The sequence below is a fragment of the Aulostomus chinensis genome, chromosome 20, assembly GCF_037954235.1.
Source record: "Aulostomus chinensis isolate RoL2024-O1b breed Wild chromosome 20, RoL_Achi_v1.0, whole genome shotgun sequence".
Classification (NCBI taxonomy): Eukaryota; Metazoa; Chordata; class Actinopteri; order Syngnathiformes; family Aulostomidae; genus Aulostomus; species Aulostomus chinensis.
The window spans coordinates 24,031,177-24,054,722 of record NC_141339.1 but is presented as its reverse complement, the minus strand read 5'-3'; the positions used below and the strand labels follow the sequence as shown (position 1 = coordinate 24,054,722).

The window sequence follows — 23,546 nt, the reverse complement described above, 5'->3', positions numbered from 1 at the left end:
AGGGACACAGAACAGAGACTGAAGCTGCTGCAGCTTTTGAGAGCAACTTTAAAATAAAAGAAAGTTCATCACAGATTCAAAGACGAAAATAAATCCAGGCTGCTTTTGCCGGGAGAAACGACAGCAGAGGCTCAGCAGCTGCCGGCGTCTGGTGCTCGCAGCAGGAGGAAGGCGTTTCTACGTGAGAAGTCATGTCAGCCTCAGACCACAACACACACACACGCATGAGCCCCCCCCCCCCCACAAACACACGCGCGTGCGTGAGGCGCCACACGATCACGACAGCATCCTTCCTGTTTCACACGTTCATCTTCTGCTCTCGCCTTCCTCTGCTGCTGGCACTCAGATCAAGAACTCCTCTTCCCTGAATCAGGTGGCCTGACCTTTGACCTTTGGGCACCCACATGGGTTCGTAGCTCATCCTGGAGGCCAGAGAAGAATCCCTGAGTGCTCCTAAGAACCGGTGATGAGTGAGGATAGCCAAGATGCAGTATAAAATACTTCATTTCACTCCATTATTTCTCGTATTAATACAAATACTAAGAATGAGACGGTGACCGAGGGAACAACCGTGTAAGGAAGGACGAGTGATGCTGGACCGGGCTCAGCCTCCGTTTACTCCACCGTCCCTGGGCCTCTCAGGTTTGCTGGGACGTTTGGGTTCTTTAAATCACTTTGTGATGCTGACTGTGTCCACTAGATGGCACCATTGATTCAATCCCATTGACATCCCTCTGACTTCATCTGCAGGGGCGCCAGACTCTCAAGAGGAGGAGGGAGATCATGTCAGAGAGGGAAGACGCCGTCGGGGTGAAAGATGACCACGCCAGCTCTGTCCCACGTTGGTGTGGTCGGCGGGCCGGGAGGTTCATCAAGGCTGAGGAGAATGCAAAGAATCTCCACTCTCGTTGGACAGGATTTAGTTTCACAAAACCACTTGATTAAAAATGACAAAGCTTTCATGATAAATTTATTCATTTATACCATCACGACTTACAGAGCACAACGGAAGCAGCAAACTGTCCACGACTTTTCCAAACATCCAGAAATGTTGAAATCCTGAGCAACAGCCGAGAGACGCGAGAGAGGAATCCCTCAACCGCCGAACATTCCCCACACCTCCTCGGTTGGTTGCTCTCAATACGCCATCATTTGGCACAAAACATGAAACAGCAAATTGTATCCGTTTGATTTATTTCATGCATGCTAACATTAGCCACCGTAAGCTACCAGTCATAAGGGTTTGACAGCAAAACCCCTCCATGGATTCAAGAGGCTGCGGTGTGTTTTAACGTTCTTTTTTAAAATATAGAAATGACATTTCTTCTTAAAGAGTTTACAAAGTCTCACTTTACACATCAAGTTCAGAAACTCGTTATCACACATTTAACGTCAGAGAACATGAATGTTGCATAATCTTTAGTAGACGCTTCATAGCGTTGAGCAAAGTCTCATTTATACAAAAGGCACCAGAACACGAACCAAAAATACTCTTTACAAAGGTTTCATGTCTTTGAGGAACCGTCAGGTGTTCCGCTGATAAGAACCATCAGGGGATCCAGGAAAGTTCCCTGAGGAACTCCTTATGTCTGTTTGTCATTGCAGAACTTGAAAATACAAATACAGTTTGTGTTTTTTCAGGTAAGTGCGCATCTTAGTGTACAAGCTCACACGAAATTTTAAACTTACTAAAGTTAGATTTGAGAGCAAAGCAACACTCCTGAACTCTTTGGAGACGTAGCTTTGGAAGCTACTTGCTCACAGGAACGTGTTTGCTAATCAGGGTGTTCCTCACAGTTCAGACTTTCTGCCGTTGGAACACACTTGATAACGGACATCCAACTTGGTATGAAAAGCCCTTTATCAAACAATGAAGAACACAGCATGACGGAGTTCTTCAGAGAACCCTCAGAGGAAGCTGAGGGGTTTAAAGTGTAGTCAGTAACACCTGAAATCTTTACCATCAGTCAGTTTGACCTGAAGCTTGAAGCAGCGAAACACTGGCAGACAAACAGCAGCAGCAGGTCCACCTGTCCAGTGAGCGTTTTAGTCGATGAACTCCAGATTATGTTTCTACTTTGGACTCGAATTGAAGAATAAACTTTTCCCCTTCGGCAGCAGCAGCGCCCTTCCCTGTTCTGATGGCGGCGCTTGAGCACCGATGTGAAGGTTTTACAGTTTTACAGGCGTTTCTGGTTTCTTCTCTTCACAAGTCGCCGAGGTCCTGCTGGTAAACTTTGGTTTAGTAGCATCATCGTTTTATTTTCCTTCAACTCTTAAAGTCTTGAGTTACGGTTATTTTATCAAGTTTGCAGCGATGAAGACAAAAAAGACTGAAAAAGGTGCAAAATATTTAAAGTTTGAGGAAGTTTTGAGACGCCTCCTCAGCTTCCTCCACCAGAGGGATGTTGAGGTTTCACTCGTTGCTCTCTGACTGAACCTGAAAGGAACGATTCAGCAGTCGAAAATAAACGGAACGAGAACTCGTCCGTGGTCAGCTGACTGCAGCTGAGATTCATTTCAAAACGCTTTTTTAAAGGTCTTACAGACTTGAAAGTTTTGACTTTCCAACTTCAAGTATAGAAGCTCGTTGGGGCCAAAATTCAGTTCTCAGTATTAAAAAGGCAACATGGAAAAAATCTCTTATTAAACAGATTCCAGTTTTCGTGAACATCACAAATTAGAAGTGATAAAAGTTTCCAAAAGGCACAGGTTTCATTACAGGTCAGACAAATATTTTCTTCGGCTGAGTAGAAAACCGAGGATCGGTTCTTTCTGCATGTTCAGGTCTGAGCAGCGTCTCTCGTCGGTGGATGAAGTCACTCAGGTCACCTGATCGAACGCACATCAGCTTTAAAAAAATGTAGAAAATGAGGAAATCTGATGACTAAAACTGATGAAGTGAAAAAAGAATTTCATGGAAGAAAATGTATGTCAAACTTGCTGTTTTAAACAGTCTTCAGGGTCTTTGGAGCAGATGGCAGAGTTTACGAGGTGTGCCTGAACGCACCATGGAGGTCCCTGTTTACGGTCATGATGGAGCCTACAGACCGATGCAGACGCGCAATCAACGTCGCTTTCATTACTTACATGGCGTCTGCGTGCATGTGTGTGTGCGCACGTGCGTGCATGTGTGCGCGTGTGTGTGCGCGTGTGCATGTGTGTATGTGTGTGTGCTATTTGGCTGGCATTTTATCTTGGTTCTACTGTGGCAAAGCAGCGTTCTGCTGGTGTATTCTGGAGTCACCTGCCTCCAAGTTCTCTTGAGGTCACTGGCTTCTCTGTTCTTGATGATGTCACTAGAAAGTGAAGCTGATGAAAATGTCAGTCTCTCCTCCTCCAGACGTCTTCGCCCTGCGTCCTCAGATCTCTGTCCTATCAACCGCCTTGGCGTCTCAGCAGCGACGTCCTCCCGCCCTCAGAGTCAGTGGCTCAGCAGCCTGAGACGAGCCAGCCAGCTGCCCAGCAGCGACGTGGACTGCTTGCTGACAGCCTGAGAGGCGGCGCTGGCGCCAGCGGGGGCGGAGCTGGAGCTGGAGCCCTTTTTGGATGCTGCCTCCTGGTAGGGGATGGTGGCGCTATTGTGTAGATCAGCGCTGATGAAGCACTGGCTGCCTCTGATGTGGTCGACGCCGCGGATCGCTGGATGTCCTCGGTACGGCAGCGGGAAGCACTGCTCTTCTTCGGTGATGGTGCTGATGCCCTCGTTGCTTAGGTAACGGTGGAGAAGATCCGGACCTGCTGACGACACCAGCAGCTCCTCAACAAAGACATTCCACATCTGCAGTGCGTTTACATTCTTGATCAACTTGGTTTGTTTATGCCTGAAGGAACGTTCACCTCCTTCATTGGTCAGGTGTGTCTGGGGGGCGGAGCAACACCAAGAAGAAGCTCCTGGGTTTTGGATGAGTCTGAATTTGTCCTTTTAGCAGAGGTTTATTTTCAGTATTGGTTCGATATCAACAGAGTTCTCCTTGAAGCTGAAGTGGCAGCTGGTAACCTACGGAGGCCTGAAGGTGCCACAACCACATGTGAACAGAACACATGAGGAAAAAAATGATTCAGCTGGTTGCAATGTGCAACTTCCCCACCAGAAGCCAGTGAATCATCAACACGTTCATTCTTTCAGGTCCTAAAATGCAGGAATTCATACCTGAAATGACCAGAATGGAGAAACTCTGACCCCTAATCACTGAATGTTAAAGTTACTGGAAGCTTCTGTGGTCAACATGTTGCTCACCCATGACGCGTGTGTGTGTGTGTGTGTGTGTGTGTGTGAGAGAGTGTGTGAGTGTGTGTCTAAATCCATTAACAGCCTCGTTATCTCGGACAAACACACATTCAGACCCAGAGGACGACTGAAATCAGCGGCAGCGATGCAGCAGCGGCTCTCCAAAGTTAATCATCTGCCAGAGAAACATTCAAAGCACGGCGTCCGTCAATAACACGGCGGAGCTCACCTTTCCTTCCATGAGGCCTGCGCCTGGAGGACGCGTCTGAGGCGCTTGAGAGTGACTCCACCGGCATGGACACGGGCCGAGGTTTACCTTCACACACCAGAGTTACACCTGTCACTCTCCCACCTTCCACCGTGCATAAATCCATCACAATCAGATTCACCATGAGAATGTGTGTGTGTAAGTGTGTGAGTGTTCTCACTGCGAGCTGACGAGCGCTGTCTGAGGCGAACGGGGATTGGCTGGTTCGGCTCTGGTGCAGGGCTGGTGGCGTTCCTGTTGTCGTCGGTGACGGTGAAGCGTCGCCGCCGGTCGGCGTCCAGATACGAGTTCGGTGACTTAGGCCTCATTTTCACGCCCTGGTTCATGTTGCTGTCTCTTCAGAGCAGAGACACGTTAGCATGGACACTGAAGGGTTAAAAGGACAACCCGCATCAGCGCGGTACTCACAGAGGGACGTAAGGCGCCGCAGGGGGAGGGGGGATGAACAGGTCCAAGATGGCCGTCTTCCCTCTTTTCCCGGCGGCGTCTGAGGAGCCAGGGTGAGACCTGACGAGACCTGCAGCTCTCTGAGACGTCTGCAGGAAGAACGACTCAACTTCAGTCGCAGAAACACAGACGTGTAACATCGCTGACGTTTGCTTCCTGTACAGCACACAAACACGGAGCGCTGACCACTGATCAGCATGGACGTGAAACGAGGTTGCAGTCGACGCCGGGTCTCTCACGGTTTCACATCAGCGGGACCCGGCGTGACCGCTGCCGCCATCTTCTTCACTCTCTGAAATTGCGGCTGTTTAAAAGAAAGAAAGTATGAAGACGCTGGAAGATGAAGACGACTCAGCAACGACGGCCACGACCACAACAATAAAAAGCTGCTCAGCGCAGTTTTTACCTTCAGTGCAACAAACTGAAAATACCTGAGTACTTTTACTTCGTACTGGTGTGTGGTACTGCAGTAACGGCCAGGGCTGCTGGGAGCTGCTGACTTCAGATCTGTTTTGATTAGAGGCTGAAGCGAGTCTGTCTAACCTAAACACACACATCCTGAAGAGTCACATGGTCTCCCTCTTCCTTCTCTGAGCCCCCAACAGCAACCAGGATGGACTGAAACCCGACGCACGGCGCCGCCGTTGCCTTCCTCTCTTCTCTACCTGTGCTTTTCTATTCTATTCTTACTCGGAGTTGTTTGCTGTGTCGCTGTGACCTCACTTCCTGTCTGAGAGACTTCAACTAAAAAGTGTATTTTACCTTTCAAGTACTCACTGAAATGTTTCCCCCTGCTTCATCACTTCTTCGTGACTCCAGAATACAGGAAGAGCCTGCCACGTATATTTAGCTTGAAGCTAACGGAGGCTAACAGCAGCCAATCTCTCCAGGTCATCAGCTAGAATCTACGAACGCTCTGACTGGCGATGGAGACGACCTGGAACCCAGCTGACGGACCTGACCGGACGAGTTCTAGCTCACCTGCACGAGGGGGGGTCTCCAGCGCAGGTTCTTCAGCGGAGCAGGCGCGAAGCCCCCGGAGGTTCCTGAGGGTCTCTTCCTCACCACCAGGACGACGCCGCCCGTCTCCCCCCGCAACTTCTCCACCAGGTGCTTCAGCTGCCAGCCCACCTGGACCGATCACAGGCCAGAACTGTGAACCCGGGACACCAGAGCAGTTCTCGAGGCACTCTGAGGACTGTTGTAGGAGGGACTCACCACCGTCTGCTGGTTGACCTGGACCACCTCGTCTCCAGCGTGGATCCTCTTGGTTTTATCTGCAGGAGACTGAGAAGAGTTCGACCCGCGTTAGCAGATTCAACACAAGTCTGGACGGACGTGAAGACGAGGAAGACGACTCACGTTCTCCGTGGTTCCCGTGACCACGTGAAGCCCGTCGTAGGTGGATTTGATGTAAATCCCCTGGAAGGTGAGACAGTGGTCTGTGGTGATTGGGGGGTTTCTGGTTCTGCTTCTGCTTCATGGTGCAGGACTGAGCCTGAATCTACTGGTGTTTCTCAGCTTCAGCTTTCACACATCAGCGTTTGTTCTCTTCAAACAGTGACGTGGTCCGCATGTAAACCAGGTCCGATCTTTCCAGTACTGGTTCAGTTCTGGGAGACTAAGGCTGAGGATGTGTGTGCGACCAGCTACTAACCAACTAGTTTAAAATAACTGAAAGTAACGATCTCGGTATCGTTACATTTCTCATCAGTTTATCATCGAACAGTCAAAGACAAGCAGCGAATCTCAACACTCACGAACATGAAAGCAGTGAACACGATGACCAGCGCTCGTTAAGATGCTCGTTAAGCCGCTCTGATTCTTGATTAATTGATCAGAAAGTCTGTGAGTGTTTGTCATCAGAGAAGGAAGCAGCTCCTTTGAAGATCAGAGAGATCCAGGATTCCCTCTGTGAAGTCTCTTAACAACGCACCAGCTGACTGAGGTCATTGTGTCAATCAACTGTGGTTGCTATGGCAGCAGGTAGCTACTCACCAGCCCCTCCCCCGGCTTGATGTTGGTGATGTGCACCTCCTCCAGGACGGCCAGCTCACTCTTGGAGGGGTCAGAGGTCGCCTGCACCGTCTTCTCACAGACGCTGCTCAGAGCCTGAGACTGAAACAGGAAGAACGACGAAGTCAAACTTCTCCTCCAGGAACTTCGGGAGGACGCAGACCCAGGATCAGGTGGCGCGACCACGGAGATCATTTCTTATTTTTGAGGGGCCATTTTGAGGTAATTTTTGTGCATTATTCTGTTTCCAGAGGAACTCCATCAGGAGCGCCTGATTAAGATCTCAAGGACGACGCTCAGGTTTCCTCAGTGTTGAGGAGTAACAAGGAGGCAGAGCAGCGTTGAGGTCATGAGGTCACACTGGAAACTGATTGTTCAGAGAGAAATAGATCAGCTGATTCTGGGAACAACATGACAGCCAACAGGAAGTGTTATCTAAGACAGGAAGAGGATGCTCCGATCTGAATAAACACACCACAACACCCAGCAGAGGACAGAAAGAGGAAACGTGTGTGTGTGTGTGTGTGTGTGTGTGTGTGTGTGTAGATGCATCTGATTAGCATCCAAACCAAAGAAGAAGACGACTCACCACCTCCAGAATCTTCTCCTCCATCTCGTAAGCGGTGCAGTCCTGCAGGGTGGAGGGACAAACAAGCCGAGAGCGATGAGCGACTCAACTCAGCTCATCTCATCATTTTGTGGCTGCAAAATAAAAGTGTTGCAACTCTGTTTCCTCACGCCAGAGGAGCTGCGCCGCTGGGGGAGGTCAACATAAACAAGACGGTGAAGTCTGATGACGGGAGGGCAGACAATCAACACACAACCTCTGCATTTATTGCAACAGACATCAAACACAAAGACATCACAACTTGCAAAACACCTTCCTCAGCAGTGGTTTGACCCTCTAACGAGCAGATGGGAGGAATCGACGGGAAAACAGATATTTGAGAAAATCTGGCAGGAGGGCGGGGCCTCTGATCACACAGCGGGATCACGCCCTCCAACCTGACACCTGTGAGCGTGGACGAATCCGGCCTAGAAAACAGGACTTTAGCAGGAAGACAGAAATCACACATTTGAGAGAAGAGAAAGAGGAAGAACGAGCAGCTTCAGACGACGCCAGCGGAGGCGTTTCCTCGCTCTGACAGACTCAGGTTTGGTTTGTACTGGTTCAGGTTCATCACCATCATCATCACCACCATCATCACCACCATCACCATCATCATCATCATCACCATCACCATCACCATCATCACCACCATCATCATCACCATCACCATCATCATCACCATCATCATCATCATCACCATCATCATCACCATCATTACCACCATCACCATCATCACCACCACCATTATCATCACCATCATCACCATCATCATCATCATCACCATCACCATCATCATCATCATCACCATCATCACCACCACCATTATCATCACCATCATCACCATCATCATCATCATCATCATCACCATCATCATCATCATCACCATCATCACCACCATCATCATCACCATCATCATCATCATCACCATCACCATCACCATCATCACCATCATCATCAACATCACCACCATCACCACCATCATCACCATCACCATCATCATCATCATCACCATCATCATCATCACCACCATCATCACCACCACCATCATCACCACCACCATCATCATCATCATCACCATCATCATCACCACCATCGTCACCATCACCATCATCACCATCATCATCATCATCACCATCATCATCATCATCATCATCACCATCATCACCATCACCATCATCACCACCATCATCACCACCATCATCATCATCACCATCACCATCACCACCACCATCACCATCATCACCATCATCACCATCATCAACATCACCACCATCATCATCACCACCATCATCACCACCACCGTCATCATCATCATCATCACCACCACCATCGTCGTCATCACCACCACCATCGTCACCATCACCATCATCACCACCACCATCATCACCACCATCATCATCATCATCACCATCACCATCACCACCACCACCATCATCACCATCACCACCATCATCATCACCACCACCACCATCACCATCACCACCACCATCACCATCACCATCATCACCATCACCACCATCATCACCACCACCATCATCATCATCACCATCATCATCACCATCACCCTCATCACCACCATCATCACCATCACCACCACCACCATCATCACCACCATCACCATCATCATCATCACCACCACCATCATCACCACCACCATCATCATCATCATCACCATCATCACCATCATCACCATCACCATCATCACCACCACCATCATCACCATCATCACCATCATCATCATCACCACCATCATCACCACCACCATCATCACCACCATCACCATCATCATCACCATCATCATCACCATCATCACCACCATCACCATCATTACCATCATCATCATCACCATCACCATCACCATCATCACCATCATCACCAGTCACACCATGAGTGGCTTGACATCAGAGAGACGGGGGCACTGACCTTCTGGACGGTGGAGGTCAGCTCCAGGCACAGCTGGATGATTCGACTCTTGGTGGAGGTGAAGTCCCTGGTGCTTGTCAGTGGAGTCCTGCAACCAACCACAGGCCTCCAATGAGCTCTACCCCACACACACACACACACACACACACACAGCCAGGTTCCCCACCCAAGTTCCCCACGCGGAGGTTTCACCAGAGAACCTGTCGAGGAACGTAGGGACACGCCCACTGTGTTAAAAGCAATGGTTTAGCCGCTGCTGACGGGTTTAGGGGTCTTTAATCACCCTTTAGTTTCACCAAAACAAGAGAATCCTCATCAATGAACAACTTCTGTCAGGTATTGTAGCTCGCGATCAACATCTGGAGGTGATTTGATCCTCCTGATCAGAACGTTCTGGCTTCCAATGAGCCGGCGAAATGGTGGAGCCTTCGTGGCAAATTTTAGTACATTTGGTATTCATCTCTTCACTCTGGCCGTTTATTAGGAACCCTCGAGCAGAATGAGCACCCAGACAGCTGGAACCGTTCTCAGTAGAACTGGAGAGTTCTAGTTAGTTTGAAGCTCCGGTCAAAGTGTGGGTGGAGCACTGAGCCAACAGCTGGATGAAAGAACCCTGGATTACAGCAGATGATGTTTTAAGATGCTGTTAGCCATCAGTCTCCGTTAGCTTCAAGCTAAATATACGTGGCTGGTTCTTCCTTCACTCTGGAGTCACAAAGTCTTAGGTGACAACTCAATATTGGGTTCAAAGCTGATTTCTGCTGAACTTTGACCCCGGCGTCTCCTGGCATGTCAGCTGGTCGGCGTGTGGAAGCTGTAGTGAACTGGAATGTTTCAAGCTCATCCAAACAACAAAAACCTGAACGAGTCACACAGCAGGCCTGGCAAGAGAGACACACACACATATCCGCAATCTGTGCGGTGTGTGTGTGTGTGTGTGTGTGTGTGTGTGTGTGTGTGTGTGTGTGGTCCAGGGAGTGTCCAGACATCCTGAAGTCAGCTGAGGTATAAAAGCACTCAGAATCCCTAATGATCAATCATGTATTGATCATTTGATGCGGCGGCCGAGTGACGTCACCTACACTCGCTGGGCTCTGGATTTTGGTGTTGTGGTACATTTGGGTTTTCCTGGTTCTGAGGGGGGTCCGTTTGCCCCACCTGAACTGACACAGATAAACTCAACTGTCACTCAAACCTGGTGTTTAAGTCAAAGAGCTCAGCAACAGTTCACCGGAGCAGCGGTCTGCGACTTTGCTCCTGACCCCTGACCTCTGACACCGCTGCGCGAGACCATGAGCCATCAGCCTGAGAACGCTGCTTTGCGATGACAAGGATGAAGAACAGATGATGAATTCAGCATTTTACTTTCCAGTGTATCAGCGTCGTTTTGTTGTTCTGATGATTCTTTTTCTCCTCAGCGACGCACCACCACACTGTGGCGTTTAGTCCAAGTACACACTCATACTCAGACGCAGCACAAGCTGATCAGTGATGACATCACCTGTCCAGCCAGGCCAGCAGACTCTTGGCGGCGGCGATCAGCTCCACCACGGCCGTCAGGAACTCGTTGGAGGGCTGATGGGAGCTTTTGTGGTGGTAGGCATGGTTCTTTCTACGCTGTGACACGGCGCCGCTAAGGTTGTGGTGCGCCACTCTCATCTTCCCCACCAGCGTCTTCAGGTTGTCCGACTCCACGCCACAGTTCTGCTCACAGCACAAAAACTACAATTACCACCTCAAAAACTACAGGAGAGCTTCTGCAGAAGTTAATCCAGGTTCCTCCTGGTCTGTTGATGTTACTACTACGACTACTACTACTACTACGACTACTACTACTACTACTACTACTAATAATAATAATAATAACAACAACAAAAACAACAATAAGTTGACAAGGTCACAAGTATTGACGAGCAGCTCCACCGCCAACACATCCAGCTTTTAATGTTGAAAGAAAACACACAGACACACACAATCTGTCCCTTTATACACAGAGTACATTCTCATGACCTTTGACCCACAAACACCCACAATGCAATGAAAACACACACACACACACACACACACACACACATTCCTATCAACCAGTCACCATAGAAAAGAAGGATGCGACTAAAATAAACACTCCAAACTAAAGTTCCGTGTGTTCCCTGGATCGACGAGCTACTCGCGGCTACCACCAGCTACAAGACCCTCTGGTTACCATGGAGACAAGCATGTTTCTGATGATTCAGTTCAACAGACATCCCGAGCCATTCATTTCTGATTCTGATCAGTTCATCAATAAGAAAGTCAGACATGGACAGAGGAAGAGGGAGGAGTCCACGAGTCCTTCCTCTACGGCGAAGACTCACGCTGACGTTCACGCGCACATCACAGGAACTCGGGTCACTGATGCGACTCAGAGAAGCCACAAATGTCAAGCGTAACTGTGAGGTTTTCAGCGTTTTCTAAACATGCAGTGACAGTGCTTGTTTTGTCAAGGTATTTTGGCCAAATCTTTATCACCTTTTCACCGCCAACATCACATGATCTCCTTTGATACTGATGCAAACAGGTCAGGAAATCAGCCAGAGACCTGTTGAAACGTTACCAAAGAACCAACGCCAAATCAGTCGAGGAAAGAAAAAAGATCAGAAACCAGAAAATTCTCTTCAGGATTTCAAACAAAGCAAGTTTCTGAGAATCAAAGCCGTGTTTCTACGGGGTGCATCAGTCACGCTGCCTTAGCGTCCACCAGCTGATGAAGGCTGCGGAGCAAAAACTGGCTTCAAATATTTAGAATCTAAAAGTCATGAGGGTCAGAGGTCACCACAGCTCGAGGCTCGTGGGTCGCAGCAGAGGTGACAGGAGGGTCGAGGAAGAACCCTAAATGCACGTCCCCATCATTTCTAGATGGATCCATAATCTCTCAATCTCAGTCTGGACTGATGATTTGTTCCCTGTCAGCTGGTGGCACAACTGCAGCTCAAACTCTGGTCAGGGGGCCGCCAGTCTGAACCCCCCCAACTGTGTCTTTGCACTTCCACTGGGATCATAAATCAGCGGCGTTTGGAGGTTAAAGGTCACAGAGCAGAGAAGATCTCGCCTGTTCTGCTGCACTCGTGTCTGATGGAAAACTGATCACCTGGCAGAAGCTGCTGGAACAAAACTGCAACAGCTTTTCCTCTTGCGACACACTCTACAGTGTGTGTGTGTGTGTGTGTGTGTGTGTGAAGGGAAGGGTGGGGGGTCTTTCTGACGGGTGGGGGGGGGTCACATCTGCTTCCTGCTCCACACGAGAGTGCAGTAAACTCAACTCTGCTGTGAAAAATATCCATCAAATGACACTTGACCTTCGATTCTGTCACACAGGAAAACGCTCCTGCACCGGACTTCTGGGGGGGGGCTCTGCACTTCTGTCCTTTCAACAGTCCAGACTGGAGGAGCGACTTGAACTTGTTCATGAATTTACAAAGACAAATTGAAGAAGTGAAATAGTTTTCAGTGTGCCACGAAGGTATAGCGGAGCAGTACTTTAGTACTAGTTCTCGTACCAGTGTACTACTACAACCAAATGTTAACTGGATATAAACAGGGGACGTCTCTGACTGTCCACGGTTCCTTGAGTCAGACCACAACCGGACACGCGGGACCGGCTCTGCAGCAAATGGCATCATTTCCAGTGTTTTTTTCCAGCCTTCATTTCAGTGCTCGTCACGCCAACCGGCCGCGGTTAAAACTCGCTCAACAACACAACATCAAGCGGCTGTGCTATCGCTAAGCTAACCAGCTACGAGACAGAACACGTCAACAGTCTGATGCCAGGAAGTGAAATATGATCTCACAGACATTGGACGGTTTGAGCTGTAGTAGCGTTTCCTGCGCCGTCGCCGTACGTGCACTTCCCAGGAAACGGAACCATGCACCACCTCGATGCAGACCCAGTGACCCGCCCCCCCCCAGCGACACATTTCCAAGCACCTCCTTGACTCTTTTTTATATTCGATGTGTTTGTGTACCAGTAAATGCTGATGAACATTTATTAGTTAAAACTTATTTGTTCCGTTTCAGCCGCCACTGTTGTAAGTACACAAAGTACACGCCATCTCGTGTTTCAATAGTCGTTTACAGTGCAGGTCACATGACTATGGGTCGGCGTAAACTCAACACACAACTATAAATCGGTGTTCCCGTTGGCGAGCAAATACCACTGGATTACAGCGGCTGATGGCCGTCTGGCGACTTTATGAGCAGCGTTTGTCTGCAGTGACGCCGGCGTGTCAGGCTCCATTTATAAGGCTGCTGATCCCATTCAGCCCAGCTACACCGTGAAAGCTCAGCCCGACTGTAAATCATCCTTTTCACCCAGACAAAGACGGTCAGAGCTCATAAAGAGCTGACTGAGGGGCTCTGTGGTGGTTCCACACGAGAACTCGGACTCATGTCCCGGAACGTTGGACTCAGCTGAGAATCTGATATCAAAACAGTTGTTTTCTGCTCTGAAATGCTGCAGAACCGTTTGCTGAATTCTACGTTGGAGTGAACGCGGCGCCGCAGGCCAGCAGCAGGTCTGACAGGAGGGGCGGGGCCTTTTATTCACCTCAGCACATTCTCATTCAGTCCAGTAGGAACCAGAGCACAGAAGCTTCAGAGATGGAACAGGAGCTAAACACTGACCAGCGCACAGAGCAGGTCCACGGCCTCCAGCATCAGCTCCTGGTGTCCCACCTTGGACACGCCCAGGAACAGCAGGTCCTGGTGGGACGTCCTGAGCAGCTTCTCCCCGTCCACCTGCTGCTGCTGGAAGGACGAGATGTACTGCTGCAGGCTGTCGTCCAGACCTGAGGGAGGAGACGGAAGCGGGTGAGCTGCAGGCGGACAAGCAGGGACAGGAAGTCAACGCTACCACGACAGAGGGTCAAAACAGCGAGAATCAAAACGACAAGAAGAGCAGAAAGGAAGATGGCAGGAGGAGAAGCTCCAGATTGACGGCAGCGTTCACGTCACTCATCTAACAGAAGCAGACAATCAATACAGCTGCAGTGATGTCATCAGCTAACAGAGGCGCCGTCCTGCAGGTGAGACCCTCGCCAGGGTTCCTTCCATCACCAAACCGGCTTTAAATCCCTGTGACCTCGAGGAAGACAGCGCCAGCTCCGGCGGCGCCACTCTGTGACCAGCCCTGAACTCTGACCTCTGACCTCTGAGCACCACCAGCAGGTGGCGAGATGAAAGAGTTCCCACGCCGGATCAGTTGAAGGCCTCCCACGAACATACGAGGACCGGTTCTGGACTGAACCTCAGCTGAGGAACTCAATTGAAGTCTCCAGCTAAAACTGTCAATCAAATCAATCAGCTGATCGAACGCAAACTGACAGGAAACAACTTCAACTAGCAGCTGCCAGACCAACCAGACAAACGTTCATTTACTTATTGAGGATTTGTGTTTTTGAAAACGTCAAATTCATTTCACCCTCGAACTAAATCCACTCACGTGGGGGGGGGGGGGGGGGGGGGGTCGAGGTGGGAACTGAAATGTATTTGAATATCAGAGCGATGATGACATGAAGATGATGATACAGGAGAGATGTTCACATGCAGATTAACACTTGATAGTCCTGGTGCAGTCCTGCAGCGCCGGTAACCGGACGTGTGAATGGCGTTGCACGTGGGAAACGAGCCGGGGGGGTGGGGGCGAAACTCATGGGCTTCCAACACGCTGGGCGACCACCAAATGGCAGATGTGAAGCTCCCCGAGCCGCGTGAACAGGACAAAGACAACAAGCGTGTCTGCATGTGGTCAGTGAGGAGCGAGAGGACGGCAGATGGCTGCCGGCGCTCTGACCTCCCCCGCTCTCCGCCGTGTGACACCGCCATGCTTGTTTGTTTACTCCTTCAAACTACATGATTTAACCTTCAGATCATTTTCACGCATCGCATCCTGGAGTCAGAGTGTCGATGACGACTGACACTTCATCCAGAGTCTGACACTTGATCCAGATCCACACCGGGATCGACCCTCATCATGGAGCCCAAACCGGTCCTGGTCCTGGTCAGTCGAAGGTCCGAGGGTTCGGCGACAATGCTGGAGCCAGTAAATCAAACCCAGTTACACTGACTTGTTTATAGAAAGTCTCTGTGATGAATTTATAGATTTCAAGAAAAAGACAAACTCTGAAGGAAATGAAAAAGAGACGTTGAGGCTCCTAAAGCCAGGAGCTCTCAGACTTCCCTCTCATCAAGGCAGACATGTTTCCCTCTGATGCCTCATTTCTCATCCATCACTGGACAGATGGACAGCAAACAACCGTCGGCCCAACAACACCGTGCAGGTTGAGCTTCCTAGCTGGCCTGAGAAGGTCTGCAGTTCACACACGGTTCTGGGACTAAAACTCAATGTACAGTGCTGATTAAAATCCCAGAACCAGATCCAACTAAACCAGAGAAGGCGGCGGCGTTGGCGGCAGCAGCAGCATTGGCGCCCAACCTCCCGAGCTGGAGCTGATCTCCTCATGAAAAATTAGAGGCTGTGAATTTACGCAGCAGCTGAGACATTTTTCTCATTCCACATGTTGAACTTTGCAGGGTAGCTCTCCGCATGCACACATGTTTGCTCTGGGTTGACTGGCTTTGGCGTGGCGCCTGAGGCAGCTTCAAATGGCTGGGAGACGGCGGGAACGCCACGCTGAAATACTGCTGGTGGTTTGGCTTCTACTGAGCTTCTCCAGCAGAAGGAGAAATTAGATGTGTGTGTGTGGGTGTGTGTGACAGAGAGACAAATCACATGACCCTCAGAGGTGTTTCTGGTGTAGTTTTAGTCAAGTAACAGATCCTCCAACAAGAGGAACGCAGAAGAGCTGAGCTACGTTCTAACAGATCCTTAAAACGTCTTAAAGGAGCACACCAAGTCTGAGGGACACTCTCTTATTGTCCATTGTCCCCAGAGACAGACAAGAACATAGAGAGGTGCTTCTCTAGACAATTAAGACTCAGGCTAGTTAGCTTAGCACAATGACTGGTAGTGACTGGGAAGTGTTAGCGTAGCTCCGTCTCTGCCTGCATTAATGTCAGGAGGGTTGTGTGTAGCCTTGGTGATGAATACCAGTTTAACATGAGGAGACGTTGTAGTGGGAGAATCAGACACGTAGCCGGAACTACTTTCCTCACTGGGAGCAGTGATTTGACACAGCACCTCCAAAGCTCCATTGGAACTTGGGTCAACAGAACCAAAGGTTTGTTGAGGACTAGAAGAGCGACTGCTGCTACTGATGATGATGATGAGGAGGAGGATTCCTGCTGGACCCACCAGCATCCTGGACCTGAGCTAGCTGATGCTAACACTTCCCACCCACTACCAGCCATTGGGCTAAGCTAACTAGCCTGGACCTGAGCTAGCTGATGCTAACACTTCCACCCACTACCAGACATTGGGCTAAGCTAACTAGCCTGGACCTGAGCTAGCTGATGCTAACACTTCCCACCCACTACCAGCCATTGGGCTAAGCTAACTAGCCTGGACCTGAGCTAGCTGATGCTAACACTTCCCACCCACTACCAGCCATTGGGCTAAGCTAACTAGCCTGGACCTGAGCGAGCTGATGCTAACACTTCCCACCTACTACCAGCCATTGGGCTAAGCTAACCAGCATCCTGGACCTGAGCTAGCTGATGCTAACACTTCCCACCCACTACCAGCCATTGGGCTAAGCTAACCAGCATCCTGGACCTGAGCTAGCTGATGTTAACACTTCCCACTCACTACCGGACATTGGGCTAAGCTAACTAGCCTGGACCTGAGCTAGCTGATGCTAACACTTCCCATCCACAACCAGCCATTGGGCTAAGCTAACTAGCCTGGACCTGAGCTAGCTGATGCTAACACTTCCCGTCCACTACCAGCCATTGGGCTAAGCTAACTAGCCTGGGTCTCAGCTCCCTAGAGGAGGAGGGGCTCTTGCTTCTTGTCTGGAGAAGTTGGATGATAAAAGACTTCCCCGTGGGCTGGTGTGCTCCTCACCTACAAGAATCAAGGTCCAATTAGACTTAAATCGTTTTCTCGGATAATTTCAGACCAAAATGCGAAATGCTAAAGCTGAGTGAAAAACACTCATGAACATTGTACTTCTCACACTGGTCAAATGATAGCATATCTAATTATTTTCATGATGAATCACGTCAGAGACAAACCTCATTTTCCTACTTTGCTTCAGAAACATTCTTCACCTTTGAGTTTTGCCACAAATCTAAATCTAATCTGCTCTGAGGTCAGCGAGAAAACACTCCGCCTCTTTCTCTGGAGGTTTTAATCAGATTTCAGACCTTTGCTCTCTGTAAAGCTTCTGTTTGTTGACACAGTGAATGTGGGTCAACATGGAAGCATGCTGCAGCTGAACCAGAGGACACGTTTGACTCTGACCACTTCCTGCTCCACTCACTCAAGTCTTCAGATCTGGATGTCACTTCCTTTTCTTGACAACATCTTCAGACTCAGCTGATCAGATTCTTGTCCAGTTAACAGCTCTGACGTTGGCACCTTAAAAGCAACGATTACAGTCCTGAGCTTTCAGTACATTTACATGTACATTCAGCCCCGAGTCACGTGACCCCTCACTCGTCTCCAGTGACGACTGTAGTTGTGACCTCATTATGACCCACCACCAAAACAAAAAGAGGCAGCTCCTTGTCCCCTTGCAAAGGGAACAGGTCCGTTCCGGTTCTATCTGGTTCTAAGACACCAGCATGAACTTCTACTCTGTCACGCTTGATGTGAGGTGAGGCAGCAGGGATGGACGTGCAGGTAGATCCTCAGCTGACGCGGATGTGTTCTCGCCTTCATCCAGGCTTTTATTTGCAGTGGCCTGGTGCCTCGGCCCTCCTGTCAATCATCGGCTGCTTGGTAACGCTGTGTACCGACAAGCAGCAGCTCAGGATGTTTTCTTGCTACTGCTGCGACGGAGCCTCCAGCTCACCTGAGCGCCCGCACACCGTCGCTGCTTCACCTGGCTACATTATTGGTACTCTGATGATGCCAAAGTTCTGACAGCAATACTCCACCTGCTGACGAATCTGTAGTTCCGAGGCCAGTGTGAACACAGGTGGTTACAGGGACATCGGCGTTTTAATTCCATCAGCATTCGGCCGAGTAGCTTTTATTGACACAACACAGCTCAGAGAATGAGGGCAGCGCTGTTGTGGAGCTTCTGTCTGTTGTTCATGCTAGCTGCTCTTAATGCTGCTGCTTATCATGGAGATTATAGAGAGCTGCAGGGATGAAGGACTCCTGAAGTTGAACAGGAAGTTAGCACGCCAGGGATGAAGGACTCCTGTAGTTGAACAGGAAGTTAGCACGCCAGGGATGAAGGACTCCTGTAGTTGAACAGGAAGTTAGCACGCCAGGGATGAAGGACTTCTGTAGTTGAACAGGAAGTTAGCATGCCAGGGATGAGGTACTTTTGTAGTTGAACAGGAAGTTAGCACGCCAGGGATGAAGGACTTCTGTAGTTGAACAGGAAGTTAGCATGCCAGGGATGAAGGACTTCTGTAGTTGAACAGGAAGTTAGCACGCCAGGGATGAAGGACTTCTGTAGTTGAACAGGAAGTTAGCATGCCAGGGATGAAGGACTTCTGTAGTTGAACAGGAAGTTAGCATGCCAGGGATGAGGTACTTCTGTAGTTGAACAGGAAGTTAGCACGCCAGGGATGAAGGACTTCTGTAGTTGAACAGGAAGTTAGCATGCCAGGGATGAGGTACTTTTGTAGTTGAACAGGAAGTTAGCACGCCAGGGATGAGGTACTTTTGTAGTTGAACAGGAAGTTAGCATGCCAGGGATGAAGAACTTCTGTAGTTGAACAGGAAGTTAGCACGCCAGGGATGAAGGACTTCTGTAGTTGAACAGGAAGTTAGCACGCCAGGGATGAAGGACTTCTGTAGTTGAACAGGAAGTTAGCATGCCAGGGATGAAGGACTTCTGTAGTTGAACAGGAAGTTAGCACGCCAGGGATGAAGGACTTCTGTAGTTGAACAGGAAGTTAGCACGCCAGGGATGAAGGACTTCTGTAGTTGAACAGGAAGTTAGCACGCCAGGGATGAGGTACTTCTGCAGCATATTAAAGGTGGACGTCACCACGTGTATTTGTCCTGGAGGTCAGGGTTCCTGTTTCCCCCTGCCAGTTAAACGTCTCTTATGCGTCATAACTAGTAAAACTTATCTTTGACAGTTTACCGGTTCGTTTCATGTTGTCTCCAACATTCCTGAGGAACTTTCCCAGCATTTATACGACATGCTGCAGGTGATAAAGTGGGTTGTTCTGCCTGCAGGCAGACACGTGAGGATGTCAATAAAAGAGCTGCAGGTGAAACTGCAGCTGCTCAGAACCGGTACAGTTAATGATTCATCGGACAGGAAGGCCCAGCAGCAAGGACGTCCCCCCACGGCCTGGACCGACTTCATCAGGCTGAAATACTGATGACCACAAAAGGAATATTTACCCCCCACCCCTCCCCCACCTCCCAGCCCAACAGGACGAGGGTGGAGAGCAGAAAGGAAGAGTGGCCAAAGAGCATTGAGGCTATTCATAGACACACACACACACACACACACACGCACACACACGCACACGCACCATTCATCTGAGTGGTGCAGGGCAGGGGGGGAACTCTGTTGAACAAACAGTGAGGAGGAGGAAGGAGGATTTCCTTGAGTGGGGAGCAGGACGGTGCTCAGCCGCCGGCTGAAGTCAAACAAACAAGAACTGGAGTTCAGTTCAGAGTTCAACGCTGGGCTCCCACACAGGGACGACTGGGACCAGTAGTGCCCAGCAACTGGATCACGGGGATACCACTGTAAAAATAGAGGTGTGTCACTGTTCGACTGAAGATCGTTCAGCAATGGTAAAAAGGGGGCGGGGCTTATTCAGCTTCTGCCTTCTACTGGTCCAGCCTTTCCACCAGTTCTTGGATGGCGCCGTCTGACCCACCCCGTTAAAGGTCTGTTTCCTGTGGGATACCCACTGGTGAGCTCTTCAGTGGAGAAAATGCACCGGCTAGTTCCTAATACTGGGAACTAATCATAACTTTTGTGGGCGGAGCCAAGTCTAGGGTGTGGTCATGGAAGCTGGCTAGTTAGCTCTGCATTTGTTGTTTCAGGTAGCGAGAGGGAATTGGAGAACAGCAGCACTCAGGAAGTGTGTGTGCGTGTGTGTGTGTGTGTTTTCAGGAGGATTCGACCTCCAGAGGTGCAGAAATGTGACACCCATCTTTCCATCAGGACACACGTCGACCGTGTTTGTGTTGTTTGAGGTCTTGAAACAGAACCAGCTCATTAATCCTGTTGTTCATCTTCATATTCGTTCCCTCTGCTGTCGGCGGGGGGGTCAGCAGGTTCCTGGATCAACACCGGCAGCTGACCGCAGGCCCAGACGCTCAATTGCTCGCAAACGGAAAGAAGGAAGCAGGAAGTGCTCGGCGTGGAGAATCTGGACACTTCCTGTGATTCAACTCTCACTGAAGCACAAACACCAGAAACAACAAAGGCAAAGCTGCCATTTGATGAAGTCTGGATGGGAGCCCTGACACGGACGCCCACAATCTGAGGCTTTGAAGGGCCTCAACGCGCCAACACCTCAGCCTGAGGAGACGACCCAACCTCCGGCTCCACCGGCTGAACTCTGGCTCTGCTCTGGCCTGCACCGATTCTCCTCCCTCTGAACAAACAACTCCAGATCCCATCGGGAGCGGGATCCATCGCATCAGAGCTGAAGAGATCCTGCTGTCTCCTCTAAGAGGATCTAGTCTGGATCCGTTCCAGTCATGTGACGTCTGACAATCGCGTGGTTTCACTCACGTGCGAGAGAGAGAGAGAGACACACACACACGCACGCACGCACGCACACACACACACACACACACACACACAGGTGAACACTCCAGCCTGACAGTTTCAGCTCATTTGTAAACAGCTGTGACTTGACCTGCCAGTTATTTGCTCTTTCGATGAATAAAACTAAACATTCAAGATGGCCGCTCGTGTGATGTCATCCTCGATTCCTCCTCATCTATTTTAGATGACAAGTGACTTTAGGAATGTTGTTGTAGTCTCATGTCAACGCTCCTCCAAGATTCTCCTCATAGATCCTCCTCCTCCTCGGAGGGAGCTGGACGTGACACCTGACGTTCCCAGCACGCTTTCACCTGCAAGCTCGCCGTCGTTCACTCAGCGATGTATGACAGCACCTGTACCAGTACAGGTATGTGGATTTGTCTGAACACGCCAAGCCTGCCGGATGAGTGTGTTTGTCTCAGAGCTGCAGCTGTTCAAGTCCCATCAGTCCAGATGTGGCGGCGATCGGATTCTCCGCCTGTTGTCCATTGACCAAGCATTTTGTTCGACTCCTGGATAACAAGGCAGATCTGTGCTGACGGCGCCACCGCCTCTGTCAGTGGTTACTGTGACCTCTGACCCGCCACACGCCAGGAGGCAGACCTCTGAGAGGGGCCGCTGTTGTCGGGGCCTTTATTGACCGGCAACAACACTTAGTTGTGTGTGTGTGTGTGTGTGTGTGTGTGTGACTGCTCTCAATCAAAGCTGCTCAGAGGTCAAATTCAGCCTCTGTGACTTCTGTCCTGCCATTTATAAAAAAAGACTGTTGTCTGTTCTTCTTCTATGGTGGCGGTGCGTCAGGTCTCCAATCATCATTTATTCTAATTTGCTCAGCTGACATCTTTCGCTCCGCTAGCATGACGGACGGCTCGTTGCACAGAAATATTATGGAAGTCGCCATTTTACGACCAATCTGGCCAACAGACGCTCTTTGCAAACGTCATAAGTTATACGTGTAAAACCATTTTCAGGTACGCACTTTGTGTGTTTGAAAAAGTAACACAACAAGGTGACGCCATCGGCTGCTGTCAGCGCGTCCCTTGGTTCATGCTCGTCACAGTTGAGCAGCTCATTAAAACGCTCGCACGTCCAGGTTTGTGATGTCTTCCGTTACGTCTGAAGGGTTCATGTCTCCCAATGTTCCACCGTCAGTCCCCAACCTCTGCCTGAAACACCAAGCTGCTGCTAATCACCTCCAGATCGTTAGCACCGCAGGATTGTGGCGCTGGTTTCTGCTGGCAGCTCCGGCCCGTGCATGGCGTAATGACTTGCTGTCTTCTGCAGGAAGGCTCGGCTCAGAGCCCCCAGCGCATTTCCAGCTGCCGCCCGACCACCAGCAGCTGGCTGCAGCGACGGCAGGAACACGCCGCCGGAGTCAGCTCAGCGGGGCTGAAGCCATCAGCACCCCGCCCCCCCCCCCCGGCGCGTGCCACACGCAGGGTTCTCACGGTTCCAGGAGTTCTAGGCTCAATTACAAGTTTAACTGAGATAACGACAGGTTGATCTGGACGTCAACACCTTGGAACCTGTTGGATTCTTCTGGATGAAGGTCGAGCAACTGGGAACCTCACAGAGAAACTAAAACCACTGAGATGTGGCGGCGCTCCAGCGGTGACCAGCACCTGCCTCGACTGATTCTCCTCTCAAACCTCAGGCACGTCTGAGCAGCCATGGCTCGTGCGTCTCTAACCTCCTCTAAAGGGAACGCAACACTAGAGACGCTCCTCACGGAGCTGAGCCCCACGCTTGTTAGCTTAGCACAATGAATGGTAGTGGATGGGAAGTGTTAGCATTAGCAAGTGGTTGTTAGCGTCCGTCATTTACTGTACTGCTTACGCTCCGGATTTTGCAGAGAAAACAAGAAACCTGATGAAGATCGAGTTCTGTCCAACAGGAAGACGGGAAACTACCGTGACCTTCAGAGGTCGACAGGTCATGCACTGAAATCCACAAACACCGTGTGTACTTTTCCTACCCGTAAATAAACTCATGTCTACTTCTCTACTTAAGTTGACTCAAGTCAGATGGGTACTTGTACCAGAGTACTTCTACTCCTGTAAAGTAGTGAGGGCGTTGAGGGTTGAGTTTAACCTCACAGTTGTTTGTTTGTTTGTTTTCCAAGAACAACAACGACTCTGTAAACAAACTCACAACTCACCAGCATCAGAAAAACCAACAAACAAACAAACG

The 23,546-nt window shown here is 49.9% G+C and overlaps 1 protein-coding gene across 2 annotated transcripts in view; it reads right to left on the bottom strand.

Annotated features, from left to right (window-relative positions):
- Positions 1 to 979: 979 nt before the first annotated feature.
- Positions 980 to 23,546, bottom strand: part of LOC147243381 (connector enhancer of kinase suppressor of ras 3-like) — a 23,061-nt gene continuing 494 nt past the window's right edge. Inside the window, exons 2-13 of one of the 2 annotated variants that reach the window (XM_086188671.1) lie at positions 14,155 to 14,318; positions 10,997 to 11,199; positions 9,496 to 9,583; positions 7,552 to 7,593; positions 6,945 to 7,064; positions 6,309 to 6,368; positions 6,165 to 6,233; positions 5,928 to 6,077; positions 4,908 to 5,035; positions 4,660 to 4,835; positions 4,461 to 4,547; positions 980 to 3,741 (exon numbers count right to left, since the gene is read on the bottom strand). In XM_086188671.1, the coding sequence (XP_086044797.1) occupies positions 3,425 to 3,741; positions 4,461 to 4,547; positions 4,660 to 4,835; positions 4,908 to 5,035; positions 5,928 to 6,077; positions 6,165 to 6,233; positions 6,309 to 6,368; positions 6,945 to 7,064; positions 7,552 to 7,593; positions 9,496 to 9,583; positions 10,997 to 11,199; positions 14,155 to 14,318 (1,604 nt within the window). In that variant the 3' untranslated portion in view covers positions 980 to 3,424. The remainder of the gene's footprint in view (positions 3,742 to 4,460; positions 4,548 to 4,659; positions 4,836 to 4,907; positions 5,036 to 5,927; positions 6,078 to 6,164; positions 6,234 to 6,308; positions 6,369 to 6,944; positions 7,065 to 7,551; positions 7,594 to 9,495; positions 9,584 to 10,996; positions 11,200 to 14,154; positions 14,319 to 23,546) is intronic. The other variant, XM_086188672.1, reaches the window with a different exon arrangement.